This window comes from Pimephales promelas, chromosome 22, assembly GCF_988280905.1.
Source record: "Pimephales promelas chromosome 22, fPimPro1.hap1.1, whole genome shotgun sequence".
In the NCBI taxonomy this organism is placed as follows: Eukaryota; Metazoa; Chordata; class Actinopteri; order Cypriniformes; family Leuciscidae; genus Pimephales; species Pimephales promelas.
Window position 1 is genome coordinate 29,781,331 of NC_142790.1, and position 21,176 is coordinate 29,802,506.

Genomic DNA, 21,176 nt, shown 5'->3' on the forward strand with positions numbered 1-21,176 from the left:
TTATGTAATGAAACATTCACTTTCCATCATTATTCAAACATTATGGTAATGTTACTTTTGAATGTTCTATGAACAACCCCAAACCATTTTTTAAAAAACATTAGACAACGTTTCAGGAAAAAAGTCCATAAACGATAGAAATGAGAACATTAGACCAGATAACTTTGTAAAGAACGTTATATTAACATTCTGATCCAGATAATAATAGGCCTATGCTCTCATACAGACATACTCATAATCAGAGATCAATATTCATTCATTATTGAGAGACGGTTTCAGACTTACTGACTCATTTATTCTTGCATACTAACGAGTGTTTCAGCATAATTGATGATTCTCAAGACGGTTTGTCAGACTGAGCCAGACAAACACTGATCTAATATTTCATCTGCATGAGTGTTGCATAATAATATATTCATATAATTCTGATCTCAAGGGAAGTTTTCACTGTCAGTTATGAAAGACTCAAAGGAATATGAAAGTATATTTCACCACTCTCGTTGAAATGGCACTGTAACTTTATTCATTTAAATGTTTTAAAGTAAACTATTAAACTAAAGTAAATAAATGAGTGAAACATTACTCACGCTGCTTTAAAATCCTCTTTTACTGTCTGTTTAAAGCTACACTGGGTGATTTTTACCCCCATCTAGTGGTGAATAGGTATATGACCATCCAGTGAATATTAGTTTCTGTTCCTCTCAATTCCGATTTTGTTTTAACTCCTACGGTGGCCAATGTAGTCCAAGATTAACATGGCTTCCAGTTCGACCTCGTCCATGAGTGTTAACTCAAACGTAAACGCGAAAGGCGAAGCTTGAATTAACGGGTATGTCCCTCTTTGGCTAATGTACTTTCAAGATGGAGGGGCAACATGTCGACCCCGTATGTATTTTCAATGGCATATTATACACTCACGAGAATACTTTATTACTTGAACGAAGTAAATATACATTAATGAGCACATACATTTTTGAAAAAACTAAGTGTTTTTAGCTAAGAATAAACTAAGCATAGGTTATTAGCCGCTAAAATGCAGATTCGTCATGTGACAACTTCTACGCCAATGAGATCGGAGACGTAAGTTTGATTTGTATTTATTAATTTATTTACAAAATAACCCGTCAAAATGTATTTAAACACCTACATTATATTCAGGTTCACTTGTGCTTTGAATTAAAATGTAGTGTGTTTTTTTTGTTTTTGATGTGACGCTGCTGTGCTCGTCTCTGACCGCAAGAGGGCGTCGTTGTTCTACTTTTTGGATTATTGGTGAAGATAATAATGATGAAGCACGTGATTTTCTACAGTTCTGCATTTCTGTATTGATTTGTGCTGAAAAATAGGATCATCACATGCTTTATAAAACAAATTTCAATTGAATCTGAGTTGCATAAAATGCCCTGACTGATCAATCGTAATGCTTTTAAGTCCGGAATGGATCATTTATCAGACATGAAGCGTCCCTTCCAGCTGAGCTGTATAATCCAGTCTGAGTTCTGTAACACTGCCCAACACTGCCCAGAGGAGCCGGATGTTTACCAGCTACAATTCCCAAAATGGACGGCCTGCAAATGAGCTCTGATGAATTAATTTCAGTAGAATTACTCAGCAATCCTATGGAAAGGGTTCTGGGTTATTTGGCAGATTAATGAGGTTTCAGGATGACTGGTTTGCTCAGATTCTGTTCTTCCACAGTTAAACCTGTGTAATCCCCCCTGAAGGGAGAGTAAAGCAGTGTGAGGTGTTGTGTCTATACATTGATGAGCATTTGAGACAAAAACGCATCGGTCAGCAACTTTAGAATCTTTTTTAAACATCTGGAGAAGGGTTATTCATATTATACGGCTTTATATGTTTGCACACACATATAGAATTCAGAAAACCTTGTTATTAGCGACGCTGGTGGCCGTTAAGTGAACTGCAGCAGTAATTAGTTGCTCGTGCTCATGCACACGTGATTTAATCTTGTTTTACAGTCGATGGACGTAATAAACTGAACATGATTCAAGATCCTAACAGAATAAACACTCAACAAAAATAGAGAGAGCAGCATTTTGAAGCAGCATCATCTCAAAGACGATAGTATCGGATATGGTTGATTTTCCCGGCAAAACCGTCCCGAATACTTCCGTTCACAAAATTTTAAAATAAAAAGTTTTTTTTTGTTTTTTTTTAACAAGCTGATCACACATTGGCAATAAAAAAAGCCAATGTGTGTTATATTCTAGTGCTGGGTAACGATTGATCGCCTCCAAAATAAAAGTTTGAATTTACATAATATATGCGTGTGTGCTGTCTGCTGTGTATACTTATTTTGTATAAATACACACATATGCATGTATATATTTAAGACATTTTTTTATATAAAAATATGAATACATATGTGTGTATATTTTTATATACAAAATAATTATACACATGTTCCAGATGTCTGAGATCTTGTATTGTTCCACATGTCTTTATTTCACTCAGGATGGTCGTGTGTGTGTGTGTGTGTGTGTGTGTGTGTGTGTGTGTGTGTGTGTGTGTGTGTCGCTGGAGCTCGTTTGGAAAGCGTGATGTTAATAAACTCATCATCCACTCAAAGGGAATTATACATGTGAAGAGCGGCGGCGCGCATCTGTGCACGTCTGAAGGGCTCGAGACCGTCGGTGCCCGAGGAAACACTTCATATTATACCATGACAAAACAACTGGTACTAGAAACTATCATATAATTACAAATTTTTTTAAGTGATATTAAATTAAACATGACATTTTGAATTATATATCTCTCAAAAACAGATTTATTAGCCTATGTTTTTATTTGTAATTAATAATTATTTCTACACTGTAAAAGATTTAGTGTTGGAATTACTCAGAAATCTGTTAAATTTAACAAAAATACTATCGCTGTCAGCTTGATGTTTTCTGATAGAGCAGATGTTGTTATTAATCTGACTGACAGCAGTGTGAGCCAATCAGGATGCGCTGTGGCGGAGCTCATTAGCATAAGTGGGTGTGGTCAGTGTGTCTGCTGCCGAACATCTTTCTCTGAGCACCGAAGCTCCTCTTCATCTTCATCTCCATTTGATCTTCATCTTCACAATTACTGGATTATTGGATCGGAAAGAGTTGAAGGAGTAAAAGTCAATAAATAAAAGGTAAGAGTGTTTCTCTCTTTTCTGTTGTGATTATAGAAACACATCGGTGTGTGTCTGATATTTGTGTTTATGATGCGCGTTGCGGCTGTTTCTCGTTAGTGAGGGATTTAGTTAGTTCTGCTGAACACACACACACACACACACACACACACACACACACACTGCTGAAGAGCTTCATTAATGAACGTGTTCATTCACATTAGTGTCTGTTTTATGCTCTATTTGATCTTCGCGAGATCCCGTTTCTCTGTGTGTTCTGCTGAACGCGTGTGTTTATGGTTATTTATATCTGCAACTGAATCCATGAGAATATTGAATGACAGATTCCATGCAGACAGGAATGTGGTGCGCGTGCCCGACACCACAGATGTCCCCGCGCGCCTCCAGAACGCGCATCAACAGTCCAGAACCGAGCCGAGTCTGATTCCATTGTTTGTGTGTATAATGTCGATAAATCATATGCTGTCATATCATATCTCTCTCTTCTCTGTCGTCTGACCCCGGACTGTGATGTGGACTCGGCCTGGATGTGTCTGAACGGTGAGTTTGTGTGTTTTATTCTCTCTAAAAGTCAAAAGATCATCATCTCTGCTTGTGTTTGCTGCCAAATATAGATCATAAGTCTGATAGATCGCTTCAGCAAATCAAAGCTTTTCAAGGAACCCAGTTAAATATAAAAATTATATTCAAAGAACGTTCCTGTTAAGTTTTTTTGAACATAAGAGAAAACATGGGGAAGTCTTGTTATCATTCTGCAACGTTATGAGAACAGAACTTTTTATTGTATTATATTGTATATGTCATTATTGTCTTTGGCTCACCAGCACATAACTAACTATACAAGCATAAAACAAGAACAAAACCACAGACTGATTCACATTAGATACAGTTCATGCCACTGCCATTCGGTTTATCGGTTTATCTAATAGCATTTGGAATAATCATTTTATCATTCGGCTAACATTATGAGAACATTACTTTTTAATAATTCCTCAAATATTAACGGATTGTTACTTTGAAAGTTGGAAAGGAAAGTGGAAAGTGATTTTTAATATATCTGAAAACATTAATAGAACGTTATTTTGTATCTTTCCTCAAACATTAATAGAACGTTACTTTTTATCTTTCTTCATACATTAATAGAACGTTACTTTGTATCATTCCACACACATTGATTATTATTAAAGACCAGCTAACTTTGCCGGAAGGTTGTGTTGGCGTTCTGGAGAACTGGGAATAACCAGCGATTGAAACATCTGGGCTGTCCTGGTTTTAACCTCTCGGACTGAGATTATCTGCTGATCTGTGGATTAAACCCACATCGCTCCAGTTGTAGAGATTAACCAGAGAAGTGTGTGAGTGTGTCTCTCGGTCTGTCGGTTTGCACTGAAGACTGGCGGCAGAACCTGAGCATGATCATCAGTATTGATCGAGTCTGCTCTTCAGGACAGACCTCCATTATGCCGATGAATGGACCTTCTGGATGCAGTTATTGCATAAATTATAGAAGAGCCTGAGCATCCTCCTCCAGCTCACTGAGATTGATTCCCGAACATCTCTCGTCAGGAGCTCACACACACACACACACACACACGAATGTGTTAATATGATCTCGGAGCTTCTGGATATCTGCGGTGAAGTGTGTGATTGGATGATTGTGATGTTTGGCATGTTTCCACATGACGTGAGACTCGTGTGTGTGTGTGTGTGTGTGTGTGTGTGTGTGTGTGTGTGTGTGTGTGTGTGTGTGTGTGTGTGTGTGTGAGAATGAATCTTCTTCCTGAGGTTGATGAAATATGATGAAAAGCCGGAGGAGGGACGTCATATACATGCATAGCCTATATATATATATTCAGCTCTTATTGCACATCTGTGTTGTTTTTTCATATTGTTTGTTCGAATATCAATTGTCTTTGCGAAGGAATGCAAAGCTTTCTACTTTTACAAATTAATTCTTAATCTTTTTGGATTTATGACTAAAGCTGGAATTGATGAAGCTTCCTGAACTTCCCAGAAATGTTGTTTTAGTATCATTAATATGTTATTGTAGTATTTAGTCATATTTGGAGGTTAGGTTTTATTCTTATATTTTCTGCCTTCACTTTCATTCTAACATTTGAGTTAACCCTTCAGTAATTTAGTTTTTTTTTCATTTTCTATTAGTTTATTAGCTTTAACTAAAATTAAAATGAATGCTTAGTAATTTGTGTATGAGTATGTGTATGTGTATATATATATTAGTTGCAAAGTTAAAAATTTTAGTTAAAATTTGAGCAATTTTGTTTGTTATTTATTTATATATATTACTTTTTATATATATATAAACTTATGATTTTGTATTTATTTCAGTTTTTTAGTATATATATATATATATATATATATATAGTTTTTTGTCATTTGAGTTCTTCTTAAATTACACGAAAATTTGAAATGTTGTCTTGGTAAACTTTTTTGTTAAAAAAAAAAGTTTTGGGTAAAAAAAAAGTTAAAGTTTTACTTTAGTTTTGTTAAAAAAAATTATTAAATGATTAATATTTGATTATTTTGACTCTTTAAAAAAAATTATGTATACCTAATATTTATTGGTAAACTTGGTCTTGGTAAAAAAAAGTTTAAGTTTTACTGTAGTTTTGTTAAAAAAAAAAAATTAAATGATTAATATTTGATTAATTTGACTCTTTAAAAAAATTATGTATACCTAATATTTATACAAACATTTAATATTTTTATTCAATACTTTTCAATTTTATTCAGTTAGCTTCTTTATTTCAATTTATATGTATACAAATAAATATATACACTGTTCTGAGGTGTATCCGTGATCGCTGGTGTTCAGAGGTTTAGTCGTGAGGACTGGATTACAGACAGAGCTGTGTGTGTGTGTGTGTGTGTGTGTGTGTGTGTGTGTGTGTGTGTGTGTGTGTGTGTGTGTGTGTGTGTGTGTGTGTGTGTGTGTGTGTGTGTGTGTGTGTGTGTGTGTGTGTGTGTGTGTGTGTGTGTGTGGTTGATCTGCTGGAGTGTATGGGTCAGTGTGAGGCCGAATCGCTGTGAGAATCTCACGGGTTGATAACACTGACTGTAGGGGACAGAAATAAACCATGAGTTAGAGAAGTGTGTGGGTTGTTCTGTGTAAAATCATTCTCTGTGTGACACAGCCATTACTGTGTGACACACACACACACACACACACACACACTTGCAGTGCAGCTGCACACATTTAAATCCATCAGTTTCTGTGATCTGACCTCTCTGGTGTTCCCTGTAGACGATGTGCATCTGAGCTCAGGCTCTCATCTGGTGTGTTCAGAGAATAAAGCTCGACTCGTGTGTGTGTGTGTGTGTGTGTGTGTGTGTTTGTGTGTGTGTGTGTGTCGTCCTCCTGATGCTCCAGGTCCAACGCAGCGTTAAGATCTGAGAGTCTGTTTACTCCTGGAACTCATTCTGACCTGATGGGGTTACACACAGTATTCAACACAAGGTTAGGGGAATGACCATTCGGCTAAACAAACAAACAAACAAACAAACACGAGTGTCATAATGCACTTATAATGGAAGCAGACTTTTAAATATGTTAAATATGGTGAGTTTTGAGGGATACAATGATTGGGGGACTTCATTTTAATTATTCAGCACAGTATGTGTAATATGAGGTGTAATCTTTGTGAATTGGAACGTAAGTAAAGTTAGTGATTATTTGACACTGGTCTGCCATGTTAAACTAGTATGTTTACGTCTCAATATTATTTTATAAACAATTCAAAAATGTGACTATAATTAATAATTAGAGTTTTTTGTGTGTTTTTAAGCTCAAAAATGATCATTCTGTCATCGTTTATTCATGTCGATTCAAGGCTGTTTGCTTTTCAATCTTCTGAACACAAAAAAAAGAAAATATTTTGAGAAATGTCTCCATACAATGGAAGTCAATGGGGTCCAAAGTTGTTTGTCCTCAAAACGTTCTTCAAAACATCTCCTTTTGGAGTTTTATTGACGTGTTCCTGTGATCTTGATTAGTTTGGAGTGATTGACAGGAGTTGAACTCGTCACAGATGCTGTCATTCAACTAACCCAACCCCATCAGTACCCAGAATGCCGTGCAGTGAATGACTGTGACATGTGTGATGGGTAGTGTATGATCAGAAGCCCGTCTGTGGACGCTTGCACTCGCGCACTGATGCGATTAGAGCGTTTGCAGCGCGTCAGTAATCCGTCTGGATCATTTGATCTGAGCGTGTGTGACTGCAAACACACCGTGTGTTACAAGCACGCGCACACACACACTGTTCATGTTCGGACCCGGACCGTGAGTACACTCCAACAGATACCGACTGATTGATGTTCCTATGGCGAACTAACCACTGCACTGCTGGAGTCCTCTGGGTGGTTGCTAGGGTGTTGCTGTTCTGGGTGGTTGCCAGGGCATTGCTATGGAGTTCTGGCTCATTGCTAGGGTGCTCTACAGAACACCACAAACACAGTACAAGCAACATGGGGAAACTGGGAGATGATAATAATGATACACCACTGATTTGCCAGATGAGAAGTTTATCTACAGTATGTGAATGTTTACTCATCAAAATAATTTTGTAGCTGTAAAATCTTTATATCTATTTTAATCCCTATAATAACTGTTTAAAATGTTCCTGCTTTTATTTTGTTATTATTTTAATTCCTTTCTGTGTAAAGCACTTTGAATTGCCATAGTGTATGAAATGTGCTTTATAAATAATCTTGCTGCCTTGTTCTGAATTGTTTCTAGGTGGTTGCCAGGGTGTTGCTATGGTGTTCTGGGTGGTTGCCAGGGTGTTGCTATCGATGTCTGGCTCATTGTTAGTGTGTTCTGAGTGGTTTCTAGATGGTTTCTTGGGTGTTCTGAATGGTTTCTAGGTTGTTGCCAGGGTGTTGCTATGGTGTTCCTGGTGGTTACCAGGGCATTGCTATGGACCTCTGGCTCATTGCTCGGGTGTTCTAAGTGGTTTCTAGATGGTTGCCAGGGTGTTGCCATGGTGTTCTGGGTGGTTGCCATGGTGTTGCTATGGTGTTCTGGGTGGTTGCCAGGGTGTTGCTATTGATGTCTGGCTCATTGTTAGTGTGTTCTGAGTGGTTTCTAGGTGGTTGCTTGGGTATTCTTGTTGCCAGGGTGTTGCTATGGTGTTCTGGGTGGTTGCCAGGGTGTTGCTATTGATGTCTGGCTCATTGTTAGTGTGTTCTGTGTGGTTTCTATGTGGTTGCTTGGGTATTCTTGTTGCCAGGGTGTTGCTATGGTGTTCCTGGTGGTTACCAGGGCATTGCTATGGACTTCTGGCTCATTGCTAGGGTGTTCTAAGTGGTTTCTATATGGTTGCCAGGGTGTTGCTATGGTGTTCTGGGTGGTCCCTAGGGTGTTCTGAATTGTTTATGGGTGGTTGCCAGGGTGTTGCTATGGAGTTCTGGCTCATTGCTAGGGGGTTGTGAGTGGTTTCTAGATGGTTGCTAGGGTGTTCTGAGTGGTTGCTAGGGTGTTGCTAGGTGATTGTACTGGCCCAAGCCCCCGTCCAGCCCTCCCTGCAAGAGCTTTTGTTTTTCATTTAGATCTGTTTACTCTATTCTAATGCTCTTTTTTCTGCTCTGCCTGATGTTTGTGTGTAATTTCTGCTTCATCATCATCAAACGGAATCTCAGTGACTGAACATATAGAGCTTGTGTTTGAGACGTCAGATCTCTGCATTCCTCTTCTCCTTCACAGAGCTGGTGTGTGTCAGTGTGTTTGTGAGAAGCTCTGGAGTTTGAGACGCTCCCGATTACAGACCGATCGACCCGCCTGACATCCACAAACCAGCCGAGCAGCAAATTAGTTTACACACACACACACACACACACACACTCACACTCTCTCTGGTTTTCAGAAGATTATCCGAGTATGAAGATTACGGGTGTAACGATTCGATACATATCCCGACACTGAACTCACGATATGATATTACTGCGATACTCCAATACATGATGAAAGATTTACAAGAAATGTTCTATTGATTAAAAAGCTAAATTCAGAATTACGTGTGTGTGTGTGAATGAATATCTTGGACACACAGGACAATAGAGACACCAGAATAAGAATATTCATGATTCTGAAGCTGAAACACAGATTATTGTAGATGAATATGATGATCTCTGTCACTGACTAGATATATTTAGAATAATGTCGGACACTTTTACTGGAAACGTCAGATATTTGGAGCCATTATTATACATTATATCCAACATTATATATAGTAGTTACTTTAATGTAGTACTGACACTAAAACTCTGAAAAGTTAATTTTTTTCTAAACTATCCGCAATACATATTGTCACATTTTTGTATTGTGATATAATATTGTGACACGATATACTGTTACTCCCCTAACGAAGATGCATTAGTGAAGCCAAATTTCAACAGCAGCCAATCAGAGTGACGTTTGACGTGTGATTGACGGCCTGAACTCGCCGTGTGTGATGCGCTTCTGCTAGACTGATGCTGTGTGTGTCCTTGTGCAGATGCATGATGGGAAGGCAGGACTCATCTACATGCACAGCAGACCCCCGAGCATTAAAGGAGCAGCAGGGAGACGTCTGATGTGTGTGTGTGTGTGTGTGTGAACGCTCTTCTGAGGATCACAGACGGATGCAGATGGCAGAACTCACAGCTTGTGATAAACCCGTGTGTTTAAAGTGACACATGGTCACATGACACATGTTTCAAGCTGAATTATGTTGTTTAGTGACTGGTAATCTTAAATCAGAACATTTATCCCTGATGACGAGGGCGGGGCTATAACCTGTGACTCACATGACATCCACCAATAGCAAACCACAACCATTCAATCAAATCCTCACAGACACAATCAAGCCCCGCCCACGTGTGTTCTTGTTCCAGACGCGTTTCACTCGATATATGGAACAATAGGGAAGAAAATACCAGTGCAAATTACATTTCATTCGACTTTGGCTTTGGCAAAGTTTATTTTACTGTGTGCTTGTCACATATGTTACCATAATAATTACAGTAAATTATGCATAATTACATGCAACTAACCCTCAACCAAATTTTGTAAGTACATGTAGTTAATTATTAGTACTCAGTGCTTAAATATATAATTATTCTGTAACACAGACACCTTAAAATAAAGTGCAATCGTATTCTCTATAGTGTAAATGTGTGTATGAATGTAAACCGGACGCGATACATTCGCCATGTTGTCATTATTACTTGTGTTTCGTCACACACTGTTTTTCATTTCAGATGCAGTGCCATATTTGGATGATTTTTTTATGTCTAGTCGTAAATGTCCTAAAGATATCACTCGAACATGTTATTGTAGCAACTATCTTTTTTTTTTTTTATTAAATGTATTTTTTTATGTTCGTGTATTTCAGTGCGTGTGTGATAAATACAGTGAGTGAGCTATATATATTAGTGATGAGTCAGCACATTCATTGCTTAACCCTGTGTGTTCTGCACTGCTTTGAACTCGACCGACACACACACACACACACACACACACACACTAGACCGACACTAGTGACCGGAGCATCACGACACGGGTGAGTTTACACGCATTTACTCCAGGAGGATCAGCCACTAGTAAAGCTGTGTGAGTGTGTGATGCGCAGTCGGGAGTGTGTGTGTGTGTGTGTGTGTGTGTGTGTGTGCAGTCAGTCTGTCGCCTCGCGCAACGGGAAGCAGCAGCAGCATCATCATCCGAGCCGGTAAACACCCGTTCATCCGCTCTCGTGTGTGTGCGTGTATGTGTGTGCAACGAGAGTAACACCACATCTTCATCATGTGTGTGTGTGTCCTTAATCATTTAGCAGAACTCAAAGAAATAGTTTTATATGTGTGTGAAATTTGACAGTCATTGTGACACACAAGCGCGTGCCTGTCGTTGAATGCCTCGCGCGCGCTCTCGTCTATATGATTGTATGTGATGCACTCGTGTTTCGTTGTGCATCTGCGGGTTTCGTGGTCACATGATGTGAGTTTATGAACTTCTCTAGGACCGGTTTCATTTTTGTGGTTCTGCAATGCGGTGGGTGTGGCCTGCGCGTGCACGCGAAATGCCGGCGTGACGTCACTCGTGTTTTGTATGACGCGATAAAGCCCGCAGAATTTACAGTGTGTGTGTTTGTGTGCGCGAGGTGAGAAATACACTGATAGGAATTATCTTTATTTTCCAAAATCCTGAGGGAATTCTGATGTCATCATAACATCATAATCAGATCAAATATAATCAGAAAATTCTGATTTGAAATTCCACTCCATTTTTTGAGAAGAGAATTGATGATTAATATTCATGTTTTGTGTTCATGAATTATTTATTTATATGCAGAAATGCAGGGTGTAAATAATGGCATTGAGCACAGCATTGACAGTCTGTGCAATATCTATCAATTGGACATTATTAGTCATAACTGGCATCATAACTCATTTACAGTGGATTTATGTGTATTGTTGTCATCAGACTCACTGACGGTGGCTGCTGACACGTGATATGTTCAGTTAAGCGGACATAATGAGTGTGTTGGCATTGATTACAGCTCATGCTCGTAATGATTTGGTTGTTTTTTTTATTGTTTTAACATGCACAGAATCTGAAGGTCTGCTTGTGGATTTGATGTTCATTGTTCCTGCAGTGTGACTTTATGAAGTGTGTGTGTGTGTGTGTGATCCTTTGATTTAAATCTGACAAAATTGTACAGTGACAGCCGTACAAATGCCTGTGTGTCCTTCGTTTAGCAGACGTCTCGTGAGATCAGACGGAAGAACAGCTTCTATTTCTGACTGTAACTCATCTCGGCCTAGATTCAGGGATTGTTCTGGTTCTCGTCGCTCTTGTCGGACAGTTCTGTGTTCAGGAACATCTCTGAGAGCAAAAGGACATGATACATTAGGGCGAATTATTTCACATATTTCATCCCAAAATCAAAAGGTTATTTTTCACTAGAAAAAATTAGTATCCTATTTTAATTCCATTACTTTATTTGTTTTGCATTTTGACGTTATATTCATTACATTACTCATTCTTATTACTTTAATGTATCTATGTACTTATAATTGTACTATATAATTGTACTATATAATTTATGTACTTATATAATTTTAGCTGCTAATGTGTTCAGCATTGATTTAAGTAGGGTGCTCCTAGGTGGTTGCTAAGGTGTTCTGTCCATGCAGAACACATTAGCAGCTACATAACAACACCCTGGAACACAAAAATTACTCAGAACACTTTAGCAACTCCATAGCAACACCCTAGCAACACCTAGGAACACCCTACTAAATTACATGCAGAACACCTCAGCAACACCCCAGCAACCACCTAGGAGCAGCCTACTAAAATCAATGCCAAACACATTAGCAGCTGCATAGCAACACTATAGCAACCACTAAAATGACTCAGAACACCCTAGCAACAGAGCAACACACTAGCAACCACATATGAACACCCTACTAAAAGCAACTGCAACAATTGCTTGTTATGCAATTACTAACAATTGCATAACAACCATCCAGTTACACACTAAAAACCACTCAGACCACCTTAGCAACTACATATCAACACCCTAGAAATCACATAGGAGCACCCAACTAAAAACCATGCACAATACCTCAGCAACGGCATTGCAACACCCTAGCAACCACCTAGGAACACACTAAAACTGATCAGAGCACCTTAGCAACAGCTTAGCAACACCCTAGCAACCCCCTAGTAACACACTAAAATCACTCAGAACGTTATAGCAACTGCATAGCAATACCCTTTCAAGCATCTAGGAACACACAAAAATGACTCAAACACCTTAGTAACTGCGTAGGAAAATCCTAACACACTAAAATCACTCAGAACACCCCAGCAACCACATACTGTGATTCATCTAGATGTTTTATGTACTTTACATTTATAATTTTCATTATTTAAGGTGATTCAAATTATGTTCTTGTTACTGTAATACAATGTTTTTTTTTTAACATTGATATTCAGATGAATTATAGGCAGTACAACAAATACTGCCAAATGTATAGATATTTTTTAATATTTATTTATTTGTTTAATACTTTTATTACTTTATAAATAATATTTTTGAGCTTTACAGTAATTGAAATTAGATGTACTTAATAATTGTCATGTGATTAGAATAATGATGTAAGATTGATTTATTGATTACTCGCTTGATCATCTCTGAAACCTATAATTTTGTCTTTTGTCTCAATAAGCAGATGATGTGCGGTTGAACTATTATTATTATTTCTGATCACATCACTGAGGTGTTTATGTGTTTTTGATCCGCCACCACTGATTGTCTATCAGAAAATATTAATGAGCGTCAGGAGTAATTATATATATGAATACCGGACTCATGAATAATGCATGAGGGGATTTCACTGAGCTGTCAGTGCTGGGTTCATGAGTCGCCGGCGTGTTCTAGATCACAGAGAGGAACGGAGGGTTTAGGTGACGTCTGTGTGTGGAAGCGTGGTGAGCTCTTAAAGACACATGGCTGTGTCGGAGCATCTGATTGGCTGAGAGCCTCCGGCATGTCCTTTGCAGAGACACAAAGGCACATCTCAAGGACTCACAGACTAAAGCCAAACCAGATCCTCAGACCAGAAAGGAGGAGATCTGGTCTGAGATTCAGTGGGGAATAACTATAATCTGATCCTTTATTCATCCATTATTATACTTTATATGTACCATGGTTTTCTATGATATGTTTTCATCATGGTAATAATACTATAAAAATATGAAATATTGCATTTTTTAATGCAGATGTGTTGGTTTTGTCGTGTTATGGTGATGTGTTAGAGGAAGGTTCCCCAAATATGATAGAAAGATTATACAGTCAAACCCTTAGCTGCTCCATAGCAACACCCTAGTAACACAGTAAAACCACTCAAAACACCTTAGCCGCTGCATAGCAACACCCTGGTAACACAGTAAAACCACTCAAAACACATTAGCAGGCACAGCTGCATAGCAACACCCTGGTAACACAGTAAAACCACTCAAAACACCTTAGCAGCTGCATAGCAACACCCTGGTAACACAGTAAAACCACTCAAAACACCTTAGCAGCTGTATAGCAACACCCTGGTAACACAGTAAAACCGCTCAAAACACATTAGCAGGCGCAGATGCATAGCAACACCCTGGTAACACAGTAAAACCGCTCAAAACACATTAGCAGCTGCATAGCAACACCCTGGTAACACAGTAAAACCACTCAAAACACCTTAGCCGCTGCATAGCAACACCCTGGTAACACAGTAAAACTGCTCAAAACACATTAGCAGCTGCATAGCAACACCCTGGTAACACAGTAAAACCACTCAAAACACCTTAGCCGCTGCATAGCAACACCCTGGTAACACAGTAAAACTGCTCAAAACACATTAGCAGCTGCATAGCAACACCCTGGTAACACAATAAAACCACTCAAAACACCTTAGCCGCTGCATAGCAACACCCTGGAAACACAGCAAAACCACTCAAAACACCTTAGCCGCTGCATAGCAACACCTTAGTAACACAATAACACTACTACACAGAACTATGAACACACTAAAAAGAAGCTATTTTAGTTGCATAGCAACCACCTTGGAGTACACTAAAAATAAATCAAAACAAACTTGATAACTGTATAGCAACACCCTGGCAACCACCCTTACACCCCCAGCACAGTTCAACACCTCACGCTCACTTCAGAAGATATTGTCCAGCATCTGACTACAGCAATCGAGTGTCTGATGAGCATCGTCCTGTTCCAGGAGTTAAACACTGATTCTTCATTCAGCTCACGCAGGACAATCTCTGATCTCACACACACACACACACACACACTCGAGTCCCACAGTGGCAGAATCTATATTTGTCCTCCTCTACAGAAATGAAAGACTCATTCTAATGAGGGACAGGAAACGCATCTCGACTGCTTCCTGTTTGCACTGTTTCATCTTCCTCATCCGATGGGATCCTCTCACCTTTCCTTCATTTGATCTTCTCTGGATCTATCCCAGAGTTCTCTGTCTGTTTGCATGATACACAGTTTCATTTGTCGAGCCATAAAACAGTTTTCGTCTGCATCTTAATGCCTTTCCCATAATGCCTTTGATCCAGATCTGTGCAGAGACATGTCAAACGCTGTCCTACAGAGGAAAGACAAACATTAATACCCATGATCCTGTGCATCATTCGTCATGATCACATGAACAGGAATCAGTGGGTAATGGAAGATGAATGTTAAATCTGACCGTCTGTGAGCAGAATCACATTAATATCCACTCAAAGTAAAGTTCACCCTAAAACATCAGAGCTTGACACTGAGGTCAAAGGTCATGCTGGAAATGCTGGGCTGTTGTATGATCTCAGTGTCCGTCGCAGGTGTTCATGCGTGTGTGTCTCCGCTCTGATCACAGTTTGATCTGAAATGACGACAGAAACGGAGAGTAAAGCAGAGCAGCAGGAGGCCAGTGTGGCTCCGCCCCCTTTGGCCCCGCCCCTCGACAACCAGCTTCCCCCGGCCGACGCCCACAGCACGCCTGTCAGGAAACAACAGGTATATCTTCTGATTGTCACGGTAACGCTACAGTATACAGCACACATTGTTTTTATTTTGCTAAACGTTTAGGCCAAACTATTACATTCAGTTGCCACTGATTTTCAGATATAATCATTTTTAAAATAAAAAAAGGGTTTGATATTATGAAACACATTCTCTATCTCTCTCTCTCTCTCTCTCTCTCTCACACACACACACACACACACACACACACACACATTCCTATCATTATGAAGTCATTCCATATGCATAATGGTTTTTACTGAGCTAATAACATTTTCTATCCCATAACCCTAAACCCACCTATCACAAGTTTTGAATTACAAGGATCGGCAATTCCTCATAATATAGGGGGCGTGGCCTGAACCCTGAACACACACCACAACGTAAGCACAATGCAATGTAGGTCAAACCAGCACACACACACACACACACACACAGGTGTCAGTGTCTGATTGAGTGTGTTTCTCTGTGATGTCAGGCTGGGGAGCGTGAGGTGGGCGGAGTCCCACAGGGGAAAGCCAATCAGCAGCTGGCCGAGGACGACGGCTCCTCCCACTGGTCCTCCTCCAGCAAACTCACCCGATCTCCTGTGAAAGTGATCAAGAAACCCAAGAGCATGCAGTGCAAGATCTCACTGCTCGACGGCTCCGACTACACCTGCGTGGTGGAGGTGAGACACACACACACACACACTATTTGTGTCTGTAAATCTTTAAAGTGAGTTTCGGTCAGAAATCTCACTCACTAATATCTATATTCTGCTTTTTTGCCTGTTGGATGTTCTAAGTGAAAAAAAAAATTAAATCATCCCTGTAAACTTTAAAAACCTTAAAAAAAAATCAAACAATGCTCATATTTCTGTCCCGGAAATGTATGCAAATTAGTGCATATTTAATTAGATAGTCTAATTAGCATTTTTAAAGCAACATTCCAGAAACAAACCATTCTCCTTATTGCACTATGACACGTGAACTGGTGAAGTGTGAGTGGACAGAAGCATCTTTTTCTTTTCTTTTGGCTAGTAGAAGCTCTAAACTTAAATATCTAGTAGTGAGCGAAAAAGTTAATTTCAAATCCTGTATTTTTGACCTTATTAACCTGATGTGTGCACACGAGACTCAACATCAGCAACATCATCATTATAGACTGAATCAAGAGGATCGTGAAGATAAAGACTGAAACACTTTCATCATCGGCGGCCCTTTATGAAACCCGTCTGTGTCTCTCTTTCTCTCTCTCTCTCTCTCTCTCTCTCTCTCTCTCTCTCTCTCTCTCTCTCTTTCTCAGGGTTTGTGTGAATCTTGTTTCTTATGTGTCTTAATAGTTGCATCATCATCACTGCACTCAAGTGTGTCTCATGATGAGCTTATTAGCGACGAGAACACACAGATGGAGTGTAATATTAGTGTATGACAAGAGCAAAAACACGAGTTATTGAACTATTTTATGTCCTCAGTGTCGTGATATTGTTTCAGGCTCTTCTAGAACAGGTTTTCCTGCTTGAATGTTGATTATTCTCCTCATATTCTCCATTGTTACGGCTCCTCTCTTCCCAGTCTGTCAGTAACGCTCTGTTCACTTCCTGTCTCTATGAAGCCCCTCCTCCTGAAAAGCACACTGTGCTTTGATTGGTCGGCTGGAGCAGTGTGTTGTGATTGGTCGAGCGCTTTGAGAAATGTCCCGCCCCTTTGCATAACCACCAGTTTCAACCATAGAGTGTAATAAAATATGTGTGTAGTGTGTGTGACGTCACCTGTAGTGTTTCTGAAGAGTGTTTTTTAAGCCCAAAGTGGGCGGAGCCTGTCGTCGCCATCTTGGCAGGGTCACTCCTGGATAAACGAACATGTGCAGAGGCGGATTAGCTGAGGTGACGTGACGCTAACGGTAGTAGACAAACGGCTAGTAGTGACATCACTCAAGTGGCCACGCCCTTAATTATGCAGAACTTCAATGCTTAATATAATTTAAACGGATGAGTTATAAAAAAAAATGCCCCCCTCACAGTCGTCATGAAGGGCAACATTAGCGATATAGACCAAAACCACTTTTAACACCAGACTGTAAACATGTTTAATTCTGCTGTAAAGTTGGGCATTTTAACATGCGGGTCTATGGGAGTGAGTCTCTCTAGTGGCCAGTGGAGGAACTGCAGGTGAACTCACTCAGTGCTGGATCACAGTAAGAGAGAGACGGGAAGGTTAGAGCTTGGTTTCATGACACTACTAACTAACTCAACCAGGCCCCGCCCCTTTATTGTGTTTAATGTTATCTCTCTGTCTACAGAAGCGTGATAAAGGTCAGGTTCTGTTCGATAAAGTCTGTGAACATCTCAATCTCCTGGAGAAAGATTACTTCGGAATCACTTTCCGTGATGTGGAGAATCAAAAGGTAACAGATTCACACAGATGCAATTTTGAACATTGATTCAGTGAGTCGTGATTCATCTGAACGATTCGTTTCAGAACTGGCTGGATCCTTCCAAAGACCTGAAGAAGCAGATCCGAGGTGAGGCCCTCTCTCTCGGGACACACACCTGTCCTGTCCTGTGCTCGTGTGCTGCGCTTGACCTCTGCGTTGTCTTCCTCAGGGGTCGCCTGGAACTTCTCATTCAACGTGAAGTTTTATCCTCCTGAACCGGCGCTGCTCTCCGAAGACATCACCAGGTCTGACTCATTCACACACACTCACACACACACACACTACCAGTCAGAAGTTCGGGATCAGTCCGATTTTTTAATGTTTTTAAAAAATGTGTTTATTAAAAAATTGTGTTTATTTGATTAAAAATACAGTAAAATTATGAAATATTATTGCATTGTAAATCATCTGTTGTCAATGTGAATATACTGTACATTAAAGCAATTTATCATCATTACTCCAGTCTTCAGAGTCACATGATCCTCCAGAAATCACTGTAATATGAGGATCTGATGATCAAGAAACATTTATGATTATTATTTAGTTGTTTAGATATTTATTTCAGGATAATTTGATGAATGGAAGGTTCAAAAGAACAGTGTTTATCTGAAATAGAAAGCTTATGAAACCGTTCAAAAGTTTGGGGGTTATTATTAAATGTTTTGGGGGGGGGGAGAAATAAAATAAATTAATACTTTTATTCATCAAGGTTTAATTAAATTGATCAAAAGTGACAGTAAATACATTTAATGTTGCATAAAAATCTATTTAAAATAAACGCTGTTCTTTTGAACTTTATATTCATCAAAGAATCCAAAAAAAATATTAAACAACAGTTCAACATTGATAATAATCATAAATGTTTCTTGATCATCAGATCCTCATATTAGAGTGATTTCTGGAGGATCATGTGACTTTGAAGACTGGAGTGATGATGCTGGAAATAAATTCGATTTTCAAATATATTACGTATATTAAATTGTAATAATATTTCATGATATAAAATGTGTGTGTCCGTGTGTCGGTCAGGTATTACCTGTGTCTGCAGCTGAGGGATGACATCATCTCGGGCCGCTTGCCGTGCTCGTTCGCCACACACACGGTTCTGGGCTCGTACACGGTCCAGTCGGAGCTGGGCGACCACGACCCGGACGAGTACGGCTACGAGTACGTCAGCGAGTTTCGCTTCGCGCCTCATCAGACCAAAGAGATGGAGGAGAAGATCATGGACCTGCACAAGAACTACAAGTGAATCCCGTCCCAATTTACATTTATTTATTTATTAAGCGACTTACAAATGAAGCAGTGAAACTAACTATAGGACAGCATACAAGTGCTGTGACCCTTCTCAGTTTAATCGAACGCAGTACGTGTAAACTATTGGGTTAGGAAGTTAAACACCGTGTGAATGACTCAAGCGTAATTGTGCTGATGTTTCCCATGATGCAGTGCGGTTGTGTTTGTGTGTGTCTCAGAGGAATGACGCCGGCCGAAGCCGAGATGCACTTTCTGGAGAATGTGAAGAAACTGTCCATGTATGGAGTCGACCTTCATCATGCAAAGGTACACAAGAAACACACACACACACACACTCATGCACGCATGCGCACACACTCACACACACTGCATGAATGTGTCATCATGATTGATGGAGTCACATTTGATTTCATATGTAAATGCATCAGCACACACACACACACACACACCCTTTCAGACTGAACGATTGAGTGTTTTGTGTTCAGTGTTTATCGTTTTCATTGTCGTCGATCCGTCGGATGTTCAGTGTGACTCTGGTTTGGGCCGGGTCGTTCGGGGTCATGATGTCGAGAGTTGAGGATCAATTATAAACGCTTACGAATCTATCCTGAATATTGGCAGAATCTTGAGTCGGTCGTTTTCTTTGAAACCTTCAGTAGTTTATATATATAGTAGTGCTGTGCAACGATTAATCACGTCCAAAATAAAAGTTTGTGTTTACATAATACATGTGTGTGTGCTGTGTGTAATTATTTTGTATATATAAATACACACACATATATGTATATATTAAGATTTATATATATATATATATTTATATAATATTTATATTTACAGTGGTGTGAATAAGTTTGGACACCCATGCTAAAGTTGCCTAAAAAGAGGAATAAAAAATCATCTTTTGGATATTGATCTTAATGCCTTAATTAGAAAAATGAGGAAAACTCCAACCTTTAAGGACACCAATTTTCTTTGTGAATGAATAATGTATCATAAATAAATAAATGTTTTTCCTTAAAATACGGGGTGCATAAGTCAGGACACCCCTATGTTAAATTCCCATAGATTTGCATGGGGTACTTTCCATAAGATCATCTTTCAATGCAAATCAAACCAGCTATTAGGCTAACTGAAGTAAAACCATGCCAATCTCTAGGTGTGGTGAAGGTGTGTGATGATGTGGGGATATTTTAAGGGAACTTTATCAGGATGCATATTATCCTGGATCCATGAAATAACTGGCTTTTAAAAGTAAAAATCTGCCTGACTCTATGGGAATTTAACATAGGGGTGCCCTGACTTATGCACCCTGTATTTTAAGGAAAAACATTTATTTATTTATGATAAATTATTCGTTCACAAAGAAAATTTGTGTCCTTAAAAGGTTTGATTTTTTCCAATTTTTTTTAATTAAGGCATTAAGATCAATATCCAAAAGATGATTGTTTATTCCTCTTTTTAGGCAACTTTAGCATGGGTGTCCAAACTTATTCACATCACTGTATATATAATATAAATTAAATGTGCTATATATTCATGCAAATATTTCTTACATATATATATGCATTTGTGTGCATTTATATCTATGAAATAATTATTTATACACTGAAACCTTTATTGTGGATGTGATTAACCATGATTAATTGTTGCCCAGCACTAATGCTAAAATTAACATGAACTGAGATTAAAAGTGTTGTTGGTTCATGTTAGTTAACTAATGTTAACAGATGGAACCTAATCATATAGTATTACTCATATTTCATTACAATTATTGGAAA

General features: G+C 39.0%; 1 protein-coding gene across 12 annotated transcripts in view; it reads left to right on the plus strand.

The window, feature by feature from the left end:
* Positions 1-3,221: 3,221 nt before the first annotated feature.
* epb41l3a (erythrocyte membrane protein band 4.1 like 3a) overlaps positions 3,222-21,176 on the plus strand; it is a 41,627-nt gene continuing 23,672 nt past the window's right edge. For 6 of the 12 annotated variants that reach the window (XM_089125956.1, XM_089125963.1, XM_089125962.1 and 3 more), the window contains exons 1-8: positions 10,744-10,872; positions 15,578-15,717; positions 16,202-16,393; positions 18,007-18,111; positions 18,186-18,228; positions 18,311-18,386; positions 19,171-19,389; positions 19,617-19,704. In XM_089125956.1, coding sequence (XP_088982082.1) covers positions 15,589-15,717; positions 16,202-16,393; positions 18,007-18,111; positions 18,186-18,228; positions 18,311-18,386; positions 19,171-19,389; positions 19,617-19,704 — 852 coding nt within the window. In that variant the 5' untranslated portion in view covers positions 10,744-10,872; positions 15,578-15,588. Of the gene's footprint in view, positions 3,686-10,602; positions 10,708-10,743; positions 10,873-15,577; positions 15,718-16,201; positions 16,394-18,006; positions 18,112-18,185; positions 18,229-18,310; positions 18,387-19,170; positions 19,390-19,616; positions 19,705-21,176 lie in introns of those variants that run through there. The other 6 variants (XM_089125964.1, XM_089125966.1, XM_089125967.1 and 3 more) reach the window with 3 other exon arrangements.